Here is a 25,524-nt window from a genome sequence, read left to right as displayed (position 1 = left end):
CTTTTGAATTTTTTGAACCACTCGAAACGCTGTTTTCCCAAGAGCGTTTGACGCGATTCTGCAGCAGTTTTCTTCAGATGATAAAAGAAAACCAATGCTGTTCGCAAATCGTAGCTCGTAGACACAAAACTAGACATGTTTACGGGTTTGAAACAGATACCGATGTATGTAATTTAGGTTAATTTGTGTTGACATTCGTCGTCAACCGTTACAGGAAGCAGATGGCGCTGCAGACGCGGTCTCACGTTCCTACGGTGACCGCTATCACCATCTATAGGAAAATTCCGGTTTCATATTTCTATAACTGGAAGGTAACAAAATGATTGGAATGTAAGCGTTAAACATGTTTTCGGTGTCATTAGTGGCAGATCACAAGCTCAGTTATAGAAGGAAAGCGGGAAACGAGGACGAGACCTGTGTAAGGAACCATCCTTACGTTCAGGTAACCACAGAATACCTAAATCAAATGACCCGTACGAGTATTTATACCGTTCTCCTCTCGAAAACCAGTTCAGTGTTTTAAGCACCGTATCACCTACCTTGATAAATGGTATCCAGGACTGAAAATTGCCCGAATATTAACGGCAACTGCAAGGAAAAATAGACTTAATTACATGAAAAATAACGTTTGTTTTATTTCTTAGTATTGATGGCAAATAACAGTGAATGAGTAAAACCGTAGTTTTCCACTGTATCTGCTATATTGTTATGTTTTGAAACATCGCGTGTTAACCCTCAGCTCGTGTTAGAGGAGGGAATGGCGGGAAGTAATAGTAATCAACACCTGTGATGACTGTGCACAAAGAGATGGCAATTTCACGGAAGGCCGTTACGGACTTTGCTATCTCACTTCTTACTTGGTTTTGGAATGGATGGCTGTAGGGACAAGATTAATCTTTAAACTTGTGTTTCTTACGGAAAATTGTCTGTTTCGCCTCATCGCCAGCAGATGGACGCTGGCGGACACCACAGCCTATTGTGTCTACATTGGAACGGAGTGCTAAATGTCTTGCAGCATCATGTTTTCGGGAAAGTTACGGTTGAATCGCGCCTAAGAAAGACGTGCTCGCTTAGCGGGGTCCGACACGGAACTGACAGCGTTAGCGGTGAGAGGGGGGTCTGGCAAATCTTAAGCTACCGGAATAACAGGGGAAAGGATTTAACACGGCTGACGTCTTATACTTATTTCTACCAGTCGCTGAACGAAATAGTAACAGCTCTCACACGTCACTGGAAGTGATCCGGTCACAGTATCTTCCGATGCAAGAAGTGAGGCACTACCTATGTTGATAATACAGTATTTTTATGAATTTATATCAGATAATACTTTGAGGGGATGCTTCTTCATATGTCTAACCTGATGTGATTGCAATAGTGAAAACAGTGAAATACACATGAGGCTTTAATTTCTTCATTAGTATTTCGAACCAAAACGCAAGCACACGCCATTCACTAATAAGCGACGAATGTCATACAAATGAAATTTGTTGCATAACCTCCACGAAGAAGGTAAAATTGTTATTCCTCAGCAGCTAGTTTTGACAGTATGTCATCGTCTGCAGACTTAATAAATTTGAAATGGTGTACTCCTCAGGCTCACAATTTTAAAATATGATACACATCTATTTAAGACTGTGAAAGTAAGTGGGCTTGAAGTAGGGCACCACACCTCTAGCCCAGAACACAGTCACTCGAACGGTGTGAGCCAACGAGGTCACGCGGCATATTCTACTAACAATTAATTCGGCACGATCTATTTTGATGCTTCTGTGCATCAAGAGTTCTATCAAATCGAACTGCATTAGTATTTCTAGCATTAGTATTTCTACTCTTCAGAGTAAGTAGCCAAGACTGTAATTATTATGTCTCCCAAATAAATCACTTGTAATGTGTAGGGTAATAGCTTTACAGACTCTTAATGAGGTAGGTATGCGCCTGTGCTGAGCTGGTGCCTGACCAAAAGGTAGCCCATTCCAATCCTGACAATGAGAGATTTTTCATTGTGGGGATGTTTCAAATAATAATAAGAAGAAGAGAGGTTCCTGGTTACTAGATTGTAGGCTGATCTCTTGAATTCTGGGCGTAATATTTGCCATTTAAGTAGTGATCTCAGTTCATTCTAAATATCTTGACAGCTGGTACGTGACTTGACCTTCCCAATTTTTATTCTCGTGTGAGAAACATACAGGAACATGTAAATACATTTTACACAGTTATGGGTAAATTACTTTTGACCAATGCTTGGTCACTTCCAGTGCATTTTCTGTTGCTTGGTGAATGTCATCTTCTGTACAGGAGACTGGACACAATCGACACTGAACCATGTGCCGGACTGTCTGCTCTTCCCCACAGTCACACCGAATATCATTTGGTTCAATGTATCCCCATTTTGCCAGGTTAACTTTTGATCTTTCAACTCTGTATCTCTGTCTGTTCAGGGACTTCCAAGTTGTACATTCCCTGTCACGGGCGGAGGTAAAGCTTCAACAACTCTTATTCAACCAGGGGGAAGATAGGTGGTAGCCCTCCATGGTTGTAACCTAGCTTTTTCAGCAGTGGTTCTAAGTTCCTTTGATGTCCTAAGGAAACTCTTCCTTGACTTCAGTCGTTGCGGATGCGTTTTATGCCCATACAGAGGATGAGTAATTTCCTGTCCCACTGCCTTTCTGTCCTTGTTCGCAGCTCTCTCTCTTCGAACAGGTTGTAGTGATATTCGTGCAAGGTGGTAAAGCCATTCGACTGGAGTGGGGTTCAAGCAACCTGTTACATTTCTGCAGGTTTCGTTGAGAGCTACATCCACCTGTCTGGCATGAGTTGAATTATTCCAAACAGGACAGGCATACTCTGCCGCAGAATAGCATAATGCCATTGCAGATTTTCGGATTGTTTCAGGTTGAGTACCCCACTGTGATCCGGCCAGTTTCCGTAGGAGATTGTTCCTGGCGGAGACTTTCGACTTGCATTTCGTACAGTGCTTTTTAAAAGTGAGAGATCTATAAAGTGTCACTCCTAGGTATTTTGGAGTCTCATAGTACTCCAGTTCGACCCCCGATCGTACTGTTTTCAACTTGCGAGTGGCTTCCTTGTTTCTCAGATGAAAAGCACACATTTGGGTCTTTGAAGGGTTTGGTCTAAGCTGATTTGTGTTGTAGTATCTGGCTAGATCTTCAAGGGCATTCGTGAGGTTGTTCTCCACTGATTCAAAGTCTGTGGTCTGGATGGCTAGAGCGAGATTGTCAGCATATAAGAAGCTCCTGGTGTTCTCAAGTCAGAGGAAGTTTCCCATCAATATGACGGATCAAAAACGTACTAGTTTTATCAGGTAATTTTTGACAATTTCTATCACATATCTTTAGGGACAAGTCATTTGAACCATTGTTAACTGGACGTAAAACTCATCGGAAATAACAGCTGGAACATAACAGATATAACCTGAAACCGCCACGGTACTCGAGACGTTGATTTAGGGAAAAAGCAGGAAACCTGTATCGGAAGGGGAAGATGGGTACTATCCTACAATACATAGGGAAATGTAATAATAGAGCAAGCTTTGGTCTCGCCTTACTTCTTCCCCGATACGTATTCAATGTCTTCACTTTTGTGCCACAGCGTTGGGTAAGAAATCTTCGGGTGGTACTTGTATACTTTGACAAACGGTTTCTAGCATTTTTTCCAAATCATTTACATCTTCTTTTACTTTAGACGACGCATACGGAGAGATACGGAACAGAGGGTTTTACTACCGCGTTTTAGTGTCGGAGTGTAGTGTAATGTGGAGAGGTACTTGGACGAGTAGATCTGCAGCAGTAATAAACCCTTTCATACTTGGTTCAACTGGTGCCTATGGCTAGGTTCTAGCTCTCGTTTGAAGAGATCCACTCTCCTAGGTACTTGAATGCGGATACTTTACTTATAGTGATGTCGTCTAGTGGAATTTTAGACGGGACGTCCTTGATTGTGGTCATGAATTCTGTCTTCTGGATGTTGATTGCAAGCTGGTCTTAATATCAGTAAATCGCAGTTTTGGTTTGCTTTCCCCACAAGATTATCTACGGATCGTCCCAATTTAAGTTATTCGCAATTGTAATACTTAAGTATTCACTTGAATTTACAGCCTTCAGATTTGTGTGATTTATAATGTAACCTAAATTTAGCGGATTGCTTTTATTGCTCATATGAATGAATTCGCACTTTTCATTATTTAGAGTCAGTTCCCACATTTTGTGCCATACAGATCTCTTGTCTAAATCATTTTGCAATTCGTTTTGATCATCTAATGACATTAGATGACGGTAAGTGACAGCATCATTTGCAAATAGTCCAAAAGGACTTCTCAGATTGTGTCCTAAGTCGTTTATGTGCATCGGGAATAACAGAGGGTTTCTAACACTTCCTTGGGGAACGTCAGGTATTACTTCTGCTTTACTCGATGACTTTCCGCCAGTTATTACGAAATGTCACATTTCTGACGGGAATTCACTAATGCAGTCACATAAATGAGACGAGACTTCATTGGCACCTAATTTAATTAGGAGTCACTTGTGAGGAACGGTGTCAAAAGCCTTCTGGAATCGACGAGGGTTGCCCAGAAAGTGATGCAACGCATTTTTTTCTCAGCCGAAAACAATGCTACGAATGCGAAACGTTACGTATGTATTATTTGAAGTCTTGTGAGTGAGCACGGCGAGCTTCCGTCACTTCCAACAGATAGCGCAGCCGCAGGAGAATTTCAAAATGGCGTCTGTAGGTGATGTACGTTACAAGCAGCGTGCCATTATTGAGTTTCTCACTGCAGAGAAAGAAACAGTGGGGAATATTCACAAACGCTTGTGCAAAGCCTATGGAGCATATGCTGTCGACAGAAGCACAGTTAGTCGCTGGGCACGGAGGGTGAGGTTATCGGAAGGCTGTTCGGCGGAGCTCCACGATCTGTAGCGGTCGGGGAGACCATCCACGGCTGTCACACCTGACATGTTGCAGCGATCTGATGTTGTCATTCTCGAGGACAGACGCATTACGACTCGGCAGTTGGCGCTGCATCTGTCAATCAGCAAAGGAAGTGTGGCTCCGCCACCAGGATAAGGATTGGTACTCACAGGGCACAACGCCCTTGTTTCGCGCTGGAGGAAGGCCATAGAACGGGATGGAGATAAGGTGGAAAAATAGGATGTGTAGATAAAACACCGTTCTTTCGTGTCTGTAATTCTCATTATTTTCAGTAAAAAATTGTTGATGAAAAAAATGCGGTGCGTTACTTTCTGGGCAACCCTCGTAAAAATATGGAATCACTCTGACGTCCCCTGGTCGGCCGGAGTGGCCAAGCGATTCTAGGCTCTACAGTCTAGAACCGCGTGACTGCAACGGTCGCAGGTTCGAATCCTGCCTCGGGCATCGATGTGTGTGCTGTCCTTAGGTTAGTTAGGTTTAAGATGTTCTGTTCTAGGGGACTGATGACCTCAGAAGTTAAGTCCCATAGTGCTCAGAGCCATTTTTTTTACGTTCCCTGTCAGTAGTGAGACGTACTAATGCTTGTTTTTCGTGGCATAGGACTCGGCGCCGGGCAAGCACCAAGTGTCTTCGGCGGACGCGAGCCGGCGGCGGCCACGTCCCGGCCGCAAGGGGCGGCCCCACCCACACACACGGCAACCGCCGGCGGCGTCACCTTCCACGGCAACATTCGCGACGAGGCGGCCTACGTGAGCGCCTCCTCGCTGGGAGGGCAGGGCCACCGCTTCGAGACCAAGCGGCCGACGGCGTCGCTGGGCAACTACTCCCCGGGCCCCTCGCCGACTACCGTCACGCAGTACCCGCAGCAGGCCGTAGCGCTCTTCCAACAGCAGGCGTACACGCCGAGCTACGCGGAGCAGCCGGTGCACACGTCGGCCAGCGTCGTCGGCTTCACGCTGGGCGTGTCTGACGAGCGGGGCACGACCGCGGGGAGTCAAGTGGAGACGCCCGCTCAGCTCCCTCCACAGTACTTCCAGCTGCAGCAGCAGCAGCCGCAGACGTTCCTCCGCGAGCAGCCGGGCGCGCAGACCAACTCGCTGCAGCGGCCGGGCGCCGGCGTTCGTCAACCGGACGGTGTGGCGGTCGCCGACAAGCCGGGCAGGAAGCGGCGGCCTTCCGCGGGCCAGAAGAAGCCCGCGTACGCCGAGGCCACCGGGGACGTGCAGGACGCGAGGACGCCGCCCCAGCCTCCACCGCGCCAGCACAGCACGTACGTCCTGCAACAGCAGTACCAACCGGAAACGCAGCAGAATACACAGCAGCAGAACGCCCGGCCCGCCTCCTGGCCGCCAACGGCACCTCAGGACCACGGCGCTTCCGAGCCGACAGCTCCACAACAGGTGGCTACACAGCAGGAAGCGACGCTGCGAAAGAGGCACGAAGGTCGGAGGCGGCCACCGCAGGCTCACCAGCCGGAAGCTTCCACGCAGCAACCCGTCCAGTACCAGGAAGAGGCGGCCCAGCAAGACACGCCTCGTCAGCACGCTAGGAGGCCGCCCCAGAGACAACAGTTCTCCCCGTCTGCTCGAGGCCCGACGTCTACTCCCCAGCTGGAACAACCTGCGGCCGGTGGCGAATACCGTCCGCAGCGCCGCCGCAGACCTACCCAGACCCGGCAGGAGCGCCCGGCAGTCACTGAACCCGGTGAGCAGGACACAGCGCAACAACAAGAAGCAGCTATCCCTCACCAACAGACGTACTACCAGAATACGGCCAACGAGGATGCTGCCACTGCACCAGATGCTGCGGGCGAGGTTCCCTCTGCACCTTCAGCACCGGCATCCGCTGATGGTCAAGTGCCACGTGAACATCTTCGGAGGAGGCCACAAAACAAGCAGAAGTACCATATCACCATGGATAGCGACAAGCGGACAGTCGGTAGCAACGACTGGGAACAGGCGCAGAACACTGTGAAGCCGACTCGCCCACACACGAGAAGACCAGTACAGAAACAAAACACGCAAATCGACTTTGCTACGGAGGAGAACTCTGCTCACAGTCAGCCACAGCCCACAGCTCAGGAGGGCCGTCCGCAGCAGAGGAGAAGGCCAGTGCGTCCTCAGCACAGAAACCCTCCAGCGTCTTCGCTGAACACCTACACAGCCAGTGAGAACTATCCCCAAACCCAAAGAGACGAAGAAACGTACACGAATGTAGCTAACAGGCCTGAAGAAATTCCTCGTGAAGAGGCATCCCCAGCCCCTGCACAAAACCAGGAAGTTGAACAACAAGTTTTCACTCGGAGACCTTCTAGCAGATATTCTACGACTGAAAGTGTTGTCCAGGCAGCAATAGAGTCCCAAGTCGAAGGGCAATCGAGCCAACGCACAAGAGTTCGGCAACAGCACGTCTCCCGCAGGCCTGCGCAAGGGAGCCAGCAGGAGGAACCGACTACCGTCGCCCATTACCGGAGGCCCCTCCACCCGTCGAGGAGACCGCAGTACAAGAAGCGCGTTCGCCCGACTAGACCGCAACCGGAATACGACAGCGAGCCGGCTAGCCAGCAGGAAACGACAAATGACCCCGTCAGTCAGAGCGACAATTCGGGAGATTACGTGCAAGACTACAGGCTGGCGGAATTGAAGAAGGTGCAGAGGCAACGGTACAAACGGCCACAGACGTCGCAAAACTTTGCTGAAGACGTGCCGGCGCCCACTGCGGCCGTTGCCAATACGGCTTACCAGCTGCAGTCCAGCTCGCCACTGGACGCCGAGGACAATTATTACGCCGTGGACCAGCAGACGGCGCCTGCTCCTGCGCAGAAGTTTCGCCAGAGGGTCAACCAACAGGGGGTTATCCGGGGCAAGACCAAATACCACAGGGAGCAGCTGACCGAGACAGACACGCCTTTTCCAGAGCCGACGGAGCAAGTCTACGTGGAAGAACTGCCTGTACAGACGGAATCAGATTTCGAGAACGATGTACTGGGAGGCGGAACCGACGCGCGCTTTCCGTCGGCGGTGGATTACGCCGCTGATGAGGAAGACTCGGCCTCCGCTGTCAGCGAGCCCCCGGCGACGACGACGACGACGTCGACTACGACGAGCACCACCACAACGACGACGACTACGCCGGCACCGTCCACCAGTAGGCCTGCCAGCACCGTGTCCTCCGCTCTGGAGAAGTTGCGTCAGAGATCAAGGTAAGACTATTACTTCAATTCACTGCTCTGGGAAATTGCAACTTCTGGATGAGAAAAGAGATCGAAAGATCTTATGAAGACTCAAAATTAAGAAACGACATAATTATCGTTCTTGAACGTTTACTGGTAGGTGACTGTAACACTAAAAACGCATAGTAAACAGTAATGTGAACAGTAATTTGTAGTGGACAACGTTGCCTTGATCTTCTATATCTCGTTCATAAAATAACTTTAAGCTGTTAGCAAACAATATTTGACCACTTTAGTCAATCTGAGATGGGTCGCCTTTACCTTTCTCCAAAAGGACTTCCCTGTCCTATTATTGAAGGACGTATAGTTTCAAGTGGAATTCAAATCACGGTGCAACATTTTTACTTTTCCACTTATACTAAATATCTCAAGCAGGAATGCTATACTTCTATCTGAAGCCTGTGTACGGTGCATGAATAAAGTATTATTTATTTATTTAACCTGATATGATTATGGTCATCTAGCCCTCTCTTACATCGGGCCAGGGTTTCGCATATACAATACCTTTTTTACATCATAGTTACTTAAGAAATAACAATTGTAATATAGCAGAAGTGTTAAAATGATTTGAGTGTTTATAGTGACAATGTGAATAAGAATACTATGAACTAATGAAGTTAATACTGGCAATACTTCTACTACTGTTGCTGCTGCTGCTGTCACTAATATAATAATAATAATAATAATAATGATAATAACAACAATAATGATAGTGGCAGATGTAAAAAGAATTTATAGGCGTACAAAATAGATGTTTTCTGATGTAACGAGTTCTGTGGAAAGAAATTTAAGGAGACTGCACCAGCTAAAAATACTGGGAAATGAGGAAGATCTGCTTGGAAACGGGGATGTACAACGGTAATGAGTGCGTACAGGGACAATGGTAATCTTTTATGTTGCTTTAGTAGTAATGTTATTAACTGTCTTCTGAAGCTGGAGCTGTCATTCAGTTCTCTAATATAACGCAGGAGGTTATTTAACAGACGGATTTCTGCTACTGAGAAGGACTTGGAGAAAATGGAGTTGAATAGAAAGGATTTAACTCTGATAGGAACGGATGATTGCGGCATACTGTTCAGACAAGAGCATTAATGTCGAGGAGAGACGAGAGGGGTGGCGTTCGCTGATGAGGTAGTAGAGACGACGAGGGTACGGGAATCTCCGCGCTTGTCTGCACGCAACCAGGATAGCTGTGCATATCATGGTGAAAAATCATCAGATAGTCAGACATCACAGATATAACGAACACAGGCATTCATAACCAGTTCCAGGTGCCGTGAGCTCTCCTGAGAAAGACCTTGCAGGATGGCATAGCTGTAATCAACAATTGGTAGTATAACAGTTTGTACAAGTTTCTGTTTCAGGTCAAGAGGGAAGAGCTTTTTATATTTTTGCAGGGCTTGGAGATATGTTGATGCTTCCTTGCACATTGCAGTTACGTGCTCAGTCCAATTTAGATTTTTATCTCTTATTACGCCTAGACTCTTTCCCGAAGAAGTATTTGTCTCTGTAGCCTTATGGGACAGTGAAACGTAGGCAGTACGAACAAGAAGAATATAGGAGCTTTCGAAGTGTTGTGTTACAGAAGAAAGCTGAAGGTTAAGTAGGTAGACAGAATAACCACTGAAGTTATCGGGTCGGTGAGGAAACATCCTTATGGCACAACTTGACTAAAAGAAGGGATAGGTCCACAGAACATGCCCTAAGAAATGCTCTGAGAATATATTGTTTAGGGTTAAAGATGGTAGGGATTCCCGATTTCTTGGCTAAAAAGCCTAGAAATACCAACCATACTGCCTGGGTTTTGGATATTACGTACAATTATTAGCAAAGTCTCGTTCTCGTATAAATCGAGGGAAGAGAGACGACAAGAGGAAATTTGCAAAGGCAGTTAAAGTTAAAGTAAAAGACGTAAACACTTTAAAGTTTTCCTGTGACACTATAATTCTGAGAGACGGAGAAGGACTTAAAAGTTCAGCTGAAGGGGATGGATACCAGCAAAAGCAAACTGACAGTGATGGAATGTTGACGAAGTAAATTAGGTGACACTGAGGAAAATGGCTTTTGGGACGAAAAATTACTGACGGGGCAGAAGTAAAGAGGCTACAAAACGCAGACTGGCAAAACAGAAGAAAGATTTTCTGAAAAAGAGAAATATCATCAAGTATAAACTTAAGTGTTAGGAAGTATTTTCTTAAAGCATTTGTGTGTGTAGCCCTATGCGGAAGTGAAACATTATAAGTAAAGACAAGAAGAATGTAGAAACTTTGGAAATGTTGTTTTACAGAAGGAAGATGAAGTTTAAGTAGGTAGACAAGATAATCACTGAAGTTGATTAATCGCGTCGGCGGGAAAAGATATTTATGGCACAACATAGTTAAAAGAAGGGATAGGTTCATAGGCCACAGTCTGAGACATGCTCTGAGAATGCTTGTTAGAGATAAATAAATGTCGTATGACTAGGGCCTCCCATCGGGTAGGCCATTCACCACGTGCAAGTCTTTCGATTTGACGCCACTTTGGCGACTTGCGCGTCCATGGGGATGAAATGATGATGATGATTAGGACAACACAACACCCAGTCCCCGAGCGGAGAAAATCTCCGACCCAGCCGGGAATCGAACCCGGGCCCTTAGGATTGATACTCTGTCGCGCTGACCACTCAGCTATCGGGGGCGGACTTGATAGAGATGAACCAAGGATACTGGTATCCTAACCATGTAAAAACATATAAGAATAAGAAGAAGGTTCAAATGGATATACACTGATGGACAAAACCTCAATACCAACATGGAGTTTAGCGACATAAAGTTGGTAGATGTGTTTCTACATCTAAAAGATGATGTCTGATCAAATTTCGCTCCAGTCGCCGAAGAGTGGCGCTAGCAGCGCCACTATGGGGATTGCAAATCAGGTTCACGTTAAATACAGCTGTGACGGCCGTGAGTGTTAGTTACCTTTGAGATTATACATGATGACTTGATGTTAATCAAGAATGTCTGTAGGGTAGTGTAATAGAGCTACAAGAAGCTGGATGTTCCTTCTGCGATATTGCAGAAAGATTTGGCAGGAATGTTGCCACTGTACACGATAGCTGGCAGCGGTAGTCACGAGAGTGTACGGTTGCAACAAGACTGGACTCCGGACGGCCACGTGCGACTAACGAGGGGGAAGACCATCGTGTTCGCCTTATGGCTCTGGCGCATGTTACCACATTTTTGGCAGGAATTTGAGCAGCAGCTGGCTCCACAGTGATACAACGAACTGCTACAAACCGTTTACTTCAACGGCAGTTCCGAGTCAGACAGTCTGTAGTGTGCATTCCAGTGACCCCAAACCACCGTCATTTGTGACTTCAGTGGTGTCAAGCGAGAGCTCATTAGAGGGCAGGGTGCAGGTCTGTTGTGTTTTCTAACTAAAGCTGGTTCTGCCTGGGTAGTGCCGATGGCCGATTGTTGGTTAGGAGGAGGCCAGGTGAGCGCCTACAGCCAAACTGTCACCGTGAGAGACGCAGTGGACCTTTACCTGAAGCTGCAATCTGGGGTGCGATTTCGTATCCCACGCCTCCGGACTGAAAATCTGTATATCAGTCTGGTCGACCTGTTGTGCTGCCATTCACGAACAGCATTCCTGGGGATGTTTTCCAACAGGATAACGCTTTTTTAACTCAACATGCTTTACAGAGTATCGACATGTTGCCTTGACCTGATACACTATCAGATCTGTCTCGAATCGAGCACATATGGGACATCATCGGGCGACAACTCGAGCGTCATCCACAACCTGCATTAACCGTCCCTGAATTGACCTACCTAATGCATCAGGGGTTGAACTACACCTTAGAAACTGCCATCTGCCATCTGTACAACACAAGTCATGAACGTTTGGACGCTTGCATTCAACATTATGACGGTTACACTGGTTATTAATGTACCAGCAATTACTTATTTCATGCTTGCACTAATCTGTGATCTTCCAATATTAATCCCTTAAATATGTTACCTAGACAACTGTATTCACGAAATTTCATTACTAAACATTTATTACTTTTTAGCATTGCAATTTTTTTCCGTCAGTGTAGATAAATTTCTACTTCATGAGAAATAAGCCAACTTTAATCCCGAATCGATTAGTTATATGAAACTGTGAAGTCTGAGAAAGTTTGCGGAGAAGCAACGGAGATAAAAAACTGAAGTAACGTAGTAGTGAAAGCTGAATACAGAAGTTTTTTGTGAATATACAGAAAAGTGAATACATTTCAAGCTGTGAACATGGTAAGAGTACCGCAGTGCTTACACAGCTGGTTTCGAAGGTCTGTGAGTTTACATTGGAGTTCACGACACGCTGTAGTTTGACATTTTCAAAAGACTCATTCGGTTTGTGACTCGTTCTCGGATAGTTTACCTGCCGAAGTATTGCCCGCGTGAGGCACAGATCCGGGTTCGTGTTTGAAACTGTAGCATCCGATAATCATAAATGGTATTTGGTTTGAAAATCAAATTATGGGAGCTGCAGAAGCCTCTTTACCATTGAACATTCTTAAGACTTATTTCTATCGTGTGTTGCTTGATCCGTTGTATTTCACATTATGAGTTACAGCTACTAACGTTGACATTGCCCTCAGACCACGTGGGCTTTGCGCAACCCTTTGACACGGAGTGCCCGTGCAGCTCAGCAGCTGCTTGGGTTGCCTAAGCAACAGGGGATTTAACTCAGCTTCTGCCATGTGGCAAGCATACGCATGACATGTACAAAACAGTGCGTCCACTTGCAGATTTGGTGATCGTGTTGTGGACGCATAACCAAAACCACAACAAGAGGTCTTAGATTATACTCATGCTATAAGGTAGATTTCAACAGAAGGAGAGACGCTAAACGTCTGGCGCAGATGGATTTCGTCATAAGTAGTACATGCGGTCGTACTAAAAAGGTGTCTAGGGATGCCAAAATTTCAGGTCTTTCCTTGTGCGATAATCACGCAAAAAATGAAATATCTCAGTTCTTTTTGAAACAAAATTTATGTTGCTACATATACTGTTGGCGATAATTCACTTGTACAGTGCGGTGTAGTTGTTGTAATGTTAGCTTTCTATTGCGAAAAACATTATTCCAAATAAAATTCACAATAAAATAATTTTGCCGCTGAAATTAAGTCGAATTTAGTCAACGACCTTTCCAGGTAGATTAAGTTGCAACTGTATTACGAAACTTCCATTGTACACTGGTCGTGACTTACGCTCTGATTGTAAGAAAGATCGTAGCACACGCGAGGATGGCGTACTTGATCGAAGACGGGCCTGTATACGATCGGTAAGTTCTGTGACTTCTCATTTCCGCTCTTCTATATAAGTCCACCATGCACACCAGGACGGCTTCAGACGCTAATCTGTTCAACCCACCTTTGATACCACTTTTGCTGTGGCGTCCGGACAAGACACAACCACGGCATAAGCACCACAGGCGCAAAGATGCGAGGTGGTCCCCGTGCCATAGACTAGCCACTTGTGCGAGTTCCAGCAAAGCTACTGGCAGCGCTGAGGATGAAGATATCGACTTCGCCTCGACGAATTTCCGGCCGAGTACAATCCACAAATGACTGGACGACAACGGACAGAAGCCTACTCGGAAGATAGAAGAGCAGCTCTCGCCCACTTGGTTATAGATGTTCGTTCACGGCTGTCTTAAACAGGGAATATCGTTTAGTGAACTCTTAGAAGTGCACAGACAGTTGTAAATTGCATTTTATATGTACTGTGAAGTTTACTTACGATTATTTCCACTATTGTGTTAGATTAGATGCAGCAATGCAGAGTTAACCATTCATCAAGTCACAAAGATAAGTAAACCTTTTTAACTATTTGTGCGACTTTGTTACTAGTTTCTTGGAGTGTTGTAGCACTTCGTTCTCCTATTCTGTTACCTGGCCCAGGGGCATAGCCGTGTTATAATGGCAGGGAGAAATGGTCTTAGAGGTGTACTGCACCAGAAGCCGTTCCACGAACTCACAAACTCGGCCTCCACAGCAGTAGCGACGAAGCCTTTGCAAAACTGACGACGAAGGTTTACAAAACTTTTAACTGACAATTTTATTTCAAAAACGCTAATGCATGGCTGTTTTAATTAATGTCTTAATCATAAGTGATAATAAGAAAAAATTCTGCCGTTCCGTTTTCCAACGGGGTGGTGCATACAGGATTATCCAGGGTTTCAGAAGACGATTGCGCAAAAACTACAAGACACACTGAAAACAGACACACATCAGTGGACGGAGCATCACTCCAAGTTCGTAAATGACACTATAGTTGCTAAATATGGGCATCGTCTGTGATGGTGCAAACGTCAAAACGTGCGTGCACTTTACTGACACGATTTGTCTGGGAAGATACGACACCGACCCCCTTTGCAAATCTGTTTATTCGGTTGCCGACTTGCAGACGCTAACTAGTTTATTGCGCCAATAGGGAGCGGATGATTTGTCGTTTGTTGTTGTTGTTGTGGTCTTCAGTCCTGAGACTGGTTTGATGCAGCTCTCCATGCTACTCTATCCTGTGCAAGCTTCTTCATCTCCCATTTACCAGTGAGATATTCGTAAATAGCAATAAAATGCAGCAAACTGCCACTGCTTCCCTGATAACCCATCGTGTCACGCATACGTCCCAGTTATCGCAAAAGCGTTAAATAATTTGTTTGACTGACAAGATAAATACACTGAAGCGCCGAAGAAACTGGTATAGGCAGGCGTATTCAAATAAATAGAAATGTAAGCAAGCAAAATACGGGGCTGCGGTCGGCAATGCCTATATAAGACAACAAGTGTCTAGCGCAGTTGTTAGGTCGATTACTGCTTCTAAAATGGCAGATTATCAATATTTAAGTGAGTTTGAACGTGATGTAGTCGGTGTACGAACGATGGGACACAGTATCTCTGAGGTAAGGATGAAGAGGGGATTTTAACCGTATGACCATTTCACGAATGTGTCGTGAATATCAGGAATCCGGCAAAACATCAAATCTCCCACAACGCAGCAGCCGGAAAAATATTGTGCAAGAACTGGACCAACGACGACTGAAGAGAATCGTTCATCGTGGCACAAGTCAAATATTCCGCAAATTGCTGCTGATTTCAATGCTGGGCCATAAGCGTGCGAACCATTCATCGATGTGGGCTTTCGGAGCGGAAGGCCCATTCGCGTACCCGTAATGACTGCACGACACAAAGCTCTGCGCCTCGTCTAGGCTCTTCAACACCGACATTGGACTGTTGATGACTGGAAGCATGTTGCCTGGTCGGACGAGTCCTGTTTCAAATTGTATCGAGCGGGTGGGCGTGTAAGGGTATGGAGACAACCTCATGACTCCATGGACCCTGCATGTCAGCAGTGGAGGCTCTGTAATGGTGTAGGGAGTGTGCAGTTTGAGTGATATGGGGCCCATGATACGCCTAGATACGACTCTGACATGTGACACTTATGTAAGCGTCCTGTCTGATCACCTGCCTCCATTCATGTTCATTGTGCATTCCGACGGACTAAGACAATTCCAGCAGGACGACACCCCACACGTCCATAATTGCTGCAGAGAGGCTCCAGGAACACTCTCCTGAGTTTCAACACTTCCGCTGGCCATCGAACTCCCCAGACATGAACATTATTGAGCGTATCTGGGATGCCTTGAAAGTGCTGTACAGAAGACATCTCCACCGCCTCGTACTCTTACGGATGTATGGACAGCCCTGCAGGATTCATGGTGTCAATTCCCTCCAGCACTACTTCAGAGCCGGCCGAAGTGGCCGTGCGGTTAAAGGCGCTGCAGTCTGGAACCACAAGACCGCTACGGTCGCAGGTTCGAATCCTGCCTCGGGCATGGATGTTTGTGATGTCCTTAGGTTAGTTAGGTTTAACTAGTTCTAAGTTCTAGGGGACTAATGACCTCAGCAGTTGAGTCCCATAGTGCTCAGAGCCATTTGCACCATTTGAACTACTTCAGACATTAGTCGAGTCTTTGCCACGTCGTGTTGCGGTACTTCTGCGTGCTTGCAGAGGCCCTACACTATATTTGGCAGGTCTACCAGTCTTTGGCTCTTCAGTGTATATACTGCAAGAGCTTCCTAGTTCAGTAAGGTGTAGTTATTATAATCTCAGTACATTGTTAGAAACACCAATTTTTTAGACAGTGAAATGTAACTGAGTCCCTGTATGAATTGATGTAACTGTTGGGCAGAGTCGCCTGTACTGTTTCAGCCGGGCAATTGCCAGGTGCAGGTGCTGAGAAGGTAAGAGTGCGTCTGTGTGTGTGCAGGTACAACGCGACGCGGCCTCGTTTCAGCGTGCGAGACTTCCAGGAGCGCCTGAACCGGCTGTCCACCAGCACTGCGGCGCCGGAGGTCTCGGCGTCAGAGACCACGGAGGCGGCGACTGTTCCGCGCTTCTCTGGGCGCACGCGTGCCTCTACGGCCGCCCCCGCAGACCCGGAGGCGGCCCGCCCCCGGCCCGCTGCCCGCGATCCCGCCCGCGTCAACAGCGCGCGCTACAGGGCCTCCACTGCCCCCACCTCCACCACGGCTGCCACGCCCTCCACTAGGTACTGTACGCATGCCAGAAGTTGTAGCATGTTGTAGGCGTGTCATGTGGCGCCGAAGCTACAGCCTCAACTATCAACATTCTTATGAAGCTAATTATAGGGGGGATGATGTGTTACACATGCGCGCTGGACATTTTCCTCTTACATAATGAATAAAAGGTCCGCATGTTATGCAAACAACTGTTTTCCCTTTTTTTTGTATAAATCAAAACATGTTTCCACGCTTTTGTGCCATCGTGAGTGGGTATCCCTTGCTCAGTTCTGGAAAATGTTTTAATTAATTATTATTCTAACGAAAACCACACCTAAAACAGTTTTTGCCTCTTTTTGTTATTATCTTCGTTTTTCTTCATTATTGGGTAATGTACAACTCAATGAATTTTGGATACTCTTGGTTTGTCGTCTGCAATCTACAATTAAACGATGTTTCCGTGAGTAGTGTTGGGGATTTAACAAATCACTTTACTTCTAAACGTAATTTTGTTGTGTGAAAATATTTTATGACTCTATTTTGCAGTTAGTTATAGTCAGCAAAATATAGTTGTGAAATAATTTCGCACAACGAAATTACGTTTAGAAATACAGTGATTTGTTAAATCCCGAACCATACTCACAGCAACATCATTTAATTGCAGATAACAGGTGACAAGGTACCAAAACACAATAATTTGCATGGAGAAAAATTTAGGAAATAACAACAGTCAAAAACTGCCTTTTGGGCGTAATTTTTGTTTTAATCATATTTACATAAAGAATGTTTACATTTTACAGGTCTGATTAAGGAATACCCACTGAAGATGATAGGTGCTAAAACACCTTTTGGTTCGTATGAAAAAATAGAAAGGGTTCTTCGGGTAACATGTGGACCTTATACCTAGTAATTCTGCAAACAAGGCTACTAAGAAGGTTGCAAAACCAAATGGTGAATACTTGCCTCTTAGCCTGATCCTAACCCCTCTCGGAAAGGACATCTACTACTTCAAACAACTACTACGACTACTACTACTACTGCTACTAGTATAGTTGTACGAAGAACAGTCGGAAATTATCTACACTTTCGTCATGACACACACCCATAATTCTCACACTGTTCTCTCACAGTTGGTGCCACCGCAGCCAAAGCTCTTCAGTCTGCCTCGGGCAGGGATGTGTGTGATGTCCTTAGGTTAATTAGGTTTAAGAAGTTGTAAGTTATAGGGGACTGATTTCAGATGTTAAGTCCCATAGTGCTCAGAGCCATTTGAGCCACTGCAGCCATTTACCCACCATACGTCCTGACCACTTATACTGTAGATGACAGCTTAAACATACCAGTTTCGCTAGTAATTTCCACCAAAGAGGAACAATGAGCAATGGTTCGATTTGTTCGGTCGTGAGGGGTAAAAGGGGCTGAATTCATTTTAGATTTTCAGGACAATGCGGAGACAGTGCCGTATCACATAGGAATATTTATTTGTTGATCGGAACGTTTAAAAGTAATTATGACGAGTGAGACACATGAAGAGGAGCAGGACGCCTGTCGACGTCAACCCAGCAAGAGCAAGGGATGGGCTTAGCAAGTAGGTGAGTTACCAATGATGTGGTAGCTGAAAGAAATCGCCTTCGGGGAAGACATCAAGCATGTAGGGATGAAGGTGGTTCGCAGCTGTCGGCGTGTCTTAGATTGCTTCCACAGGTCTCATACAAGCGCAGGAGATTATCTCCTATAGCATAATACGCTCCCACCAGCCGGCATCCGTGACGAGGGTCACGTTTCGAGCCGCCGTTCACCTCCATGACAGGGTTGGTGGAGACCATCATCGAGCTAGTGTAGCAAAAATGTGATTCACCCGAAGAGCCGACACGTTTCCATTGACCGACGGTCGAATCCCGATGATCTCGAGCCCACTGCGGTCGTAACTGACGGTGTCGTCGAGTCAGCATGTGAACACGTAGGGGTGATCTGTAGCGGAGCTCTCTGCACAACAATGTACGATGAACGGTGCGCTCCGAAACACTTGAGCGTTCACCAGCACTGTGCTTTTTCGGCTGAGATGCCACAGGTCATCATCTGTTCAAATGGTTCAAATGGCTCTGAGCACTATGGGACTCAACTTCTGAGGTCATTAGTCCCCTAGAACTTAGAACTAGTTAAACCCAACTAACTCAAGGACATCACACACATCCATGCCCGAGGCAGGATTCGAACCTGCGACCGTAGCGGTCTCGCGGTTCCAGACTACAGCGCCTAGAACCGCACGGCCACTTCGGCCGGCGGTCACCATCTGTACTACTTCACAGAGCAAAATAAGCCTCCGAACCGCACTTACTGTGAAGAGTAGTCGTCCTACCATTCGCGCCTACTGGTAGTTTCGCTGTCCTTCTACCTGTATCTCTTTCCGTAGATGCAAATGAACATCCGATCAGCTCCGCCGTTGTCGAGGTACTCGTTCACAGGCTATGCGTAATAATAATCCGTTCTTTCTCAAAGTCGCTTATCTCAGTGGATTTCCCCATTTGCAACCCGTGTCTTCGCTAGGGCGATCCCTCGTCCACGTCTGCTCCGGTTACACACATAACCGCAACGTCACCAAGCGGTCTGTAGCGTCGCGGTGGGCATTGGTCATAATGCTTTGGCTTATCAGTGTGTGTGCTTATATATACAGGGTGGCCCATCGATAGCGACCGGGGCAAATATCTCACGAAATAAGCATCAAACGAAAAAACTACAAAGAACAAAACTCGTCTAGCTTGAAAGGGGAAACCACATGGCGCTATGGTTGTCCCGCTAGATGGCGCTGCCATAGGTCAAACGGATATCAACTGCGTTTTTTTAAAAATAGAAACCCCCATTTTTATTACATATTCGTTTAGTACATAAAGAAATATTAATGTTTTAGTTGGACCACTTTTTTCGCTTTGTGATAGATGGCGCTGTAATAGTCACAAACATATAAGTACGTGGTATCACGTAACATTCCGCCAGTACGGACGGTATTTGCTCCGTGATACATTAAAATGGACCGTTTACCAATTGTGGAAAAGGTCAATGTCGTGTTGATGTATGGCTATTGTGATCAAAATGCCCAACGGGCGTGTGCTATGTATGCTTCTCTGTATCCTGGACGACGTCATCCAAATGTCCGGACCGTTAGCCGGATAGTTACGTTATTTAAGGAAACAGGAAGTGTTCAGCCACATGTGAAACGTCAACCACGACCTGCAACAAATGATGATGCCCAAGTAGGTGTTTTAGCTGATGTCGCCGCTAATCCGAACATCAGTAGCAGACAAATTGCGCGTGAATCGGGAATCTCAAAAACGTCGGTGTTGAGAATGCTACATCAACATCGATTGTACCCGTACCATATTTCTATGCACTAGGCATTGCATGGCGACGACTTTGAAGGTCGTGTATAGTTTTACCACTGAGCACAAGAGAAATTACGGGACGATGACAGATTTCTTGCACGCGTTCTATTAAGCGACGAAGCGTCATTCACCAACAGCGGTAACGTAAAACAGCATAATATGCACTGTTGGGCAAAGGAAAATCGACGATGGCTGCGACAAGTGAAACATCAGCGACCTTGGCGGTTAATATATAGTGCGGAATTATAGGAGGAAGGATAATTGGCCCCCATTTGATCGATGGCAATCTAAATGGTGCAATGTATGCTGGTTTCCTACGTAATGTTCTATCGATGTTAGTACAAGATGTTTCACTGCATGACAGAATGACGATGTACTTCCAACACGATGGATGTCCGGCACACAGCTCACGTGCGGTTGAAGCGGTATTGAATAGCGTATTTCATGACAGAAGGATTGGTCGTAGAAGCACCATACCATGGCCCGCACATTCACCGGATCTGACGTCTCCGGATTTCTTGCTGTGGGGAAAGTTGAAGGATATTTTCTATCGTGACCCACCGACGACGCCTGACAACATGCATCAGCGCATTGTCAATGCATGTGCGAACATTACGGAAGGCGAACTACTCAGTGTTGAGAGGAATGTCGTTACACGTATTGCCAAATGCATTGAGGTTGACAGACATCATTTTGAGCATTTATTGCATTAATGTGGTATTTACAGGTAATCACACTGTAACAGCATGCGTTCTCAGAAATGATAAGTTCACAGAGGTATATGTATCACATTGGAACAACCGAAATAAAATGTTCAAACGTACCTACGTTCTTTATTTTAAGTTAAAAACCTACCTCTTACTAACTGTTACTAACTGTTCGTCCAAAATTGTGAGCCATATGTTTGTGACTATTGCAGCACCATCTATTACAAAGCGAAAAAAGTGGTCCAACTAAAACATTCATATTTCTTTACGTACTACACGAATATGTAATAAAACAATGGGAGTTCCTATTAAAAAAAACGCAGTTGATATCCATTTGACCTATGGCAGCGCCATCTAGCGGGCCAACCAGAGCGCCATCTGGTTTCCCCCTTGAAGCTAGACGAGTTTCGTTCTTCGTGGTTTTTTCGTTTGACGCTTATTTCGTGAGATATTTGGCCCAGTCACGATCAATGCGTGCTGGGCATATATATGCACGTTGGGCATATATATATATATATATGGGCGTACCCAGGATCTGAACTGGGGGGGGGGGGGGGGGGCAGGTCATACTAGTCTCAGGAAACAAGGACTCGAGACAACATACAGCACCTCTTATTAAATAAAACACTAAACCAGTGAAAAACTGCTTTTAATAAATACAAGAATGCACTTGTACAATCCGAGAAAACATGCAGCATTTCTTATTAAATAAAACGGTAAACTAGTGAAAAACTGCGAATATCTTCTAGGGAGGGGGGGGGGGGGGGAGGGGGGCAACTGCCCCTCGCTGGGTACGCCCATATATATATATATACACTCCTGGAAATGGAAAAAAGAACGCATTGACACCGGTGTGTCAGACCCACCATACTTGCTCCGGACACTGCGAGAGGGCTGTACAAGCAATGATCACACGCACGGCACAGCGGACACACCAGGAACCGCGGTGTTGGCCGTCGAATGGCGCTAGCTGCGCAGCATTTGTGCACCGCCGCCGTCAGTGTCAGCCAGTTTGCCGTGGCATACGGAGCTCCATCGCAGTCTTTAACACTGGTAGCATGCCGCGACAGCGTGGACGGAACCGTATGTGCAGTTGACGGACTTTGAGCGAGGGCGTATAGTGGGCATGCGGGAGGCCGGGTGGACGTACCGCCGAATTGCTCAACACGTGGGGCGTGAGGTCTCCACAGTACATCGATGTTGTCGCCAGTGGTCGGCGGAAGGTGCACGTGCCCGTCGACCTGGGACCAGACCGCAGCGACGCACGGATGCACGCCAAGACCGTAGGATCCTACGCAGTGCCGTAGGGGACCGCACCGCCACTTCCCAGCAAATTAGGGACACTGTTGCTCCTGGGGTATCGGCGAGGACCATTCGCAACCGTCTCCATGAAGCTGGGCTACGGTCCCGCACACCGTTAGGCCGTCTTCCGCTCACGCCCCAACATCGTGCAGCCCGCCTCCAGTGGTGTCGCGACAGGCGTGAATGGAGGGACGAATGGAGACGTGTCGTCTTCGGCGATGAGAGTCGCTTCTGCCTTGGTGCCAATGATGGTCGTATGCGTGTTTGGCGCCGTGCAGGTGAGCGCCACAATCAGGACTGCATACGACCGAGGCACACAGGGCCAACACCCGGCATCATGGTGTGGGGAGCGATCTCCTACACTGGCCGTACACCACTGGTGATCGTCGAGGGGGCACTGAATAGTGCACGGTACATCCAAACCGTCATCGACCCATCGTTCTACCATTCCTAGACCGGAAAGGGAACTTGCTGTTCCAACAGGACAATGCACGTCCGCATGTATCCCGTGCCACCCAACGTGCTCTAGAAGGTGTAAGTCAACTACCCTGGCCAGCAAGATCTCCGGATCTGTCCCCCATGGAGCATGTTTGGGACTGGATGAAGCGTCGTCTCACGCGGTCTGCACGTCCAGCACGAACGCTGGTCCAACTGAGGCGCCAGGTGGAAATGGCATGGCAAGCCGTTCCACAGGACTACATCCAGCATCTCTACGATCGTCTCCATGGGAGAATAGCAGCCTGCATTGCTGCGAAAGGTGGATATACACTGTACTAGTGCCGACATTGTGCATGCTCTGTTGCCTGTGTCTATGTGCCTGTGGTTCTGTCAGTGTGATCATGTGATGTATCTGACCCCAGGAGTGTGTCAATAAAGGTTCCCCTTCCTGGGACAATGAATTCACGGTGTTCTTATTTCAATTTCCAGGAGTATATATATATATATATATATAACTTCTGGCATACTTTGGTCATCACAACGACACTCACAAGTAAGCTTTCTAACTGGTTCTGCCTGCAGGTACAAGTACAAAAGCCGCTACCGGTCCACGCTCAGCACGTCCACTACCACAGAAGACCCGACAGTAGCGACGACGGTGGCAGCGCCGACGCCGTCGGCCTTCGTCTCGCGGCCTTCGCTGCGCACTAAGGGCATCTTCTCGGCGGTGCGGCCCAACCCTCTGCTGCGTACGGCCACCAGCGTCGCCACCACCACCAGCACGACCACGACGACCACCACCACGACGCCGACCGCACCCACCACTGTCACCGCCGTTGCCGAGTCAGCCGACGAGGCCGACGAGACGCCGTCCGCCCCCTCGGCACCTTCTGCTCCGGGCGTCTTCGGCGTCAGGACTGCGCAGCCGGCCGTCGGCGTGGACGACGAGCAGTCTCAGTCGCTCAGGATTGCCGAACTGACTCTGGCGGCCGGTCCGCGAGTGCCCAGTAGCGCCGCCGTCGCCGCAGCCACTGCCGCCACGACGCCCGCGTCGCAGCCCCCTCAGCAGACGACGGACCTGCTGTCGGCCTACTGGGCGCAGCGGGAGCCTTCGGCGCCGCCCGCTCTCTCCACGCACGCCTCCCCGCACTACTCGGCCGCTGCCGTGGACAATGATCACCCCAGCTCTGCCGCCACCCCCGACTCCACCTCCTACCCGGCCACGGCCGCAGACTCGTTACCGGACCAGTCGTCGACGTCGCACCAGTGGAGTGACGACGCCGTCCCGCCCACGCAGATGATCGCCGACCTCACGTCATCCGCTTCGGCCTCCGACTTCTTCCAGAAGTCCGTGCCTTCCCAGCACTCACTGAGGATCACCATGGCAACCGACGATCCCATCCTGCCACTCGAGGCCTTCTTCCCCTCGTGGGGTGGGAAGGAAGACAGCAACCGGCGGTAGCGAGCTAATCGTTTAAGCCACCGCCGAGAGACTTCATCATAATCACCGTCATTGTTCAGTATTATTTATTTTTCGATAACATTTCAGTTACGACAAGGATTATTTCCTATTTGAAATATTTATATGTAAATCGTGTACAGGATGTACCGTAACGATAGCGATAATCTCCCAGGGGTTGTAGAGTCTCCTTTGAGGAACAAGTCGAGAATGGAGATCCATGCCAGGGAAAGTCACCCATATACGCTGCAGTGCATCGAAGTTAGAGGGACCAACGCCTTCCGCGAGGCCGCCTCTTCATCTAACACGTACATGTAAATTCTGCAAGTCACTATAGGGTGTATGGCAAAGAGTACCTTGTACCACTGCTAGTCATTTTCTTATCTATTTTTGGAAAACATTACTGAAACAACCAGCGACTTGATTAGATAATTAGAAACAATAATCCGTCTTGATCGCAAATTGTTATTAAAAACTAAAAAATACAGGTGAATGGTAGCCGGTTTCGGTCACGTCTACATCATCATCGGGGTAGTTCTCTGGAGTGCAAAAGATTACTCTCCTTAGTGAAAAGCAGGTACCAAAATTATACAGTCTATCTACACAACAAAGTACGAATACATGATCATAAGAAACTAGAAAGGCTTTTTTAGAGTGAGGTGGTAAGCAGAGACGACAAGTGGAGCACTGACAGGTGTTGGAAGACACCCCCAGCAACTGCTAACTAGCATCAAAATGGTGTGCGTCATAGAAGAGAAGCTCTGTCCCTCGCTTGCTGCATGACATCATGAATTCCAAAGACATGGTCTGATGATGAACTAGGTATAATCGAAAGCGGTTAGCAATGACAGGTAACTTTTAGCGTTTAATAAAAATTTGCCGTCAAGACTGAGTGTTATATGAAATTTCCTTATCTGTCTCCAATCGCAATTGAAGTGAGGATAAAACGACTGTTACATGGTTCCGTATGAGCATTAATTTCCTTCATTTTGTCTTCGCGGACCTCGCGCGAAATGTACGTTGGCGGCAGTACAATCGTTCTCCAGTCAGCTACAATCAGCTACAAACGGTGGTTCTCCAAATTTTCTCAGTAGTATTCCTCGAAATGAACGTCGTCTTCCCCCAAGACATACCCAAGTGAGTTCATGGAGCATTTCCGCAATACTCGCGTGTTAATCGATCCTACCGGTAACAAATCTAGCAGCACGCCTTTGACTTGATTCGATGTCTTTCTTCAGCAGCAAATATATGTTTTTACGCTGACGGACCTCAAGCGTAACCTCTCGCAAAGGGCTTGACAGCACTCAGTTGGTTAGATGGGATCGAACGCATCCGCATCTGCGACAACAGCATCGCTGATGTTCTGTGAGCGCTAAAAGTCGCGTTTGCTTGTAGTCTAACAGAATGCGTTAAACCCTACGAATACAACGTTTTATAGCGCCGTTGCAAGACAATTTACAGACACGAGTTCCTGTCCTCAACTTGTTCCTCAAGGTACTCTCTATGAA

At 47.2% G+C, this 25,524-nt stretch overlaps 1 protein-coding gene across 1 annotated transcript in view; it reads left to right on the top strand.

The window, feature by feature from the left end:
* Positions 1–24,019, top strand: part of LOC124795846 (mucin-5AC-like) — a 111,491-nt gene extending 87,472 nt beyond the window's left edge. The window contains exons 5-9 of the mRNA XM_047259928.1: positions 5,548–8,149; positions 16,478–16,612; positions 16,700–16,759; positions 23,140–23,545; positions 23,627–24,019. Of these exons, the coding sequence (XP_047115884.1) occupies positions 5,548–8,149; positions 16,478–16,612; positions 16,700–16,759; positions 23,140–23,545; positions 23,627–24,019 (3,596 nt within the window). The remainder of the gene's footprint in view (positions 1–5,547; positions 8,150–16,477; positions 16,613–16,699; positions 16,760–23,139; positions 23,546–23,626) is intronic.
* The last annotated feature ends 1,505 nt before the right edge of the window (positions 24,020–25,524 follow it).

The sequence above is a fragment of the Schistocerca piceifrons genome, chromosome 4 (genome assembly GCF_021461385.2).
Source record: "Schistocerca piceifrons isolate TAMUIC-IGC-003096 chromosome 4, iqSchPice1.1, whole genome shotgun sequence".
NCBI classification, from domain to species: Eukaryota; Metazoa; Arthropoda; class Insecta; order Orthoptera; family Acrididae; genus Schistocerca; species Schistocerca piceifrons.
This window is presented reverse-complemented; position numbering and strand designations above follow the sequence as displayed.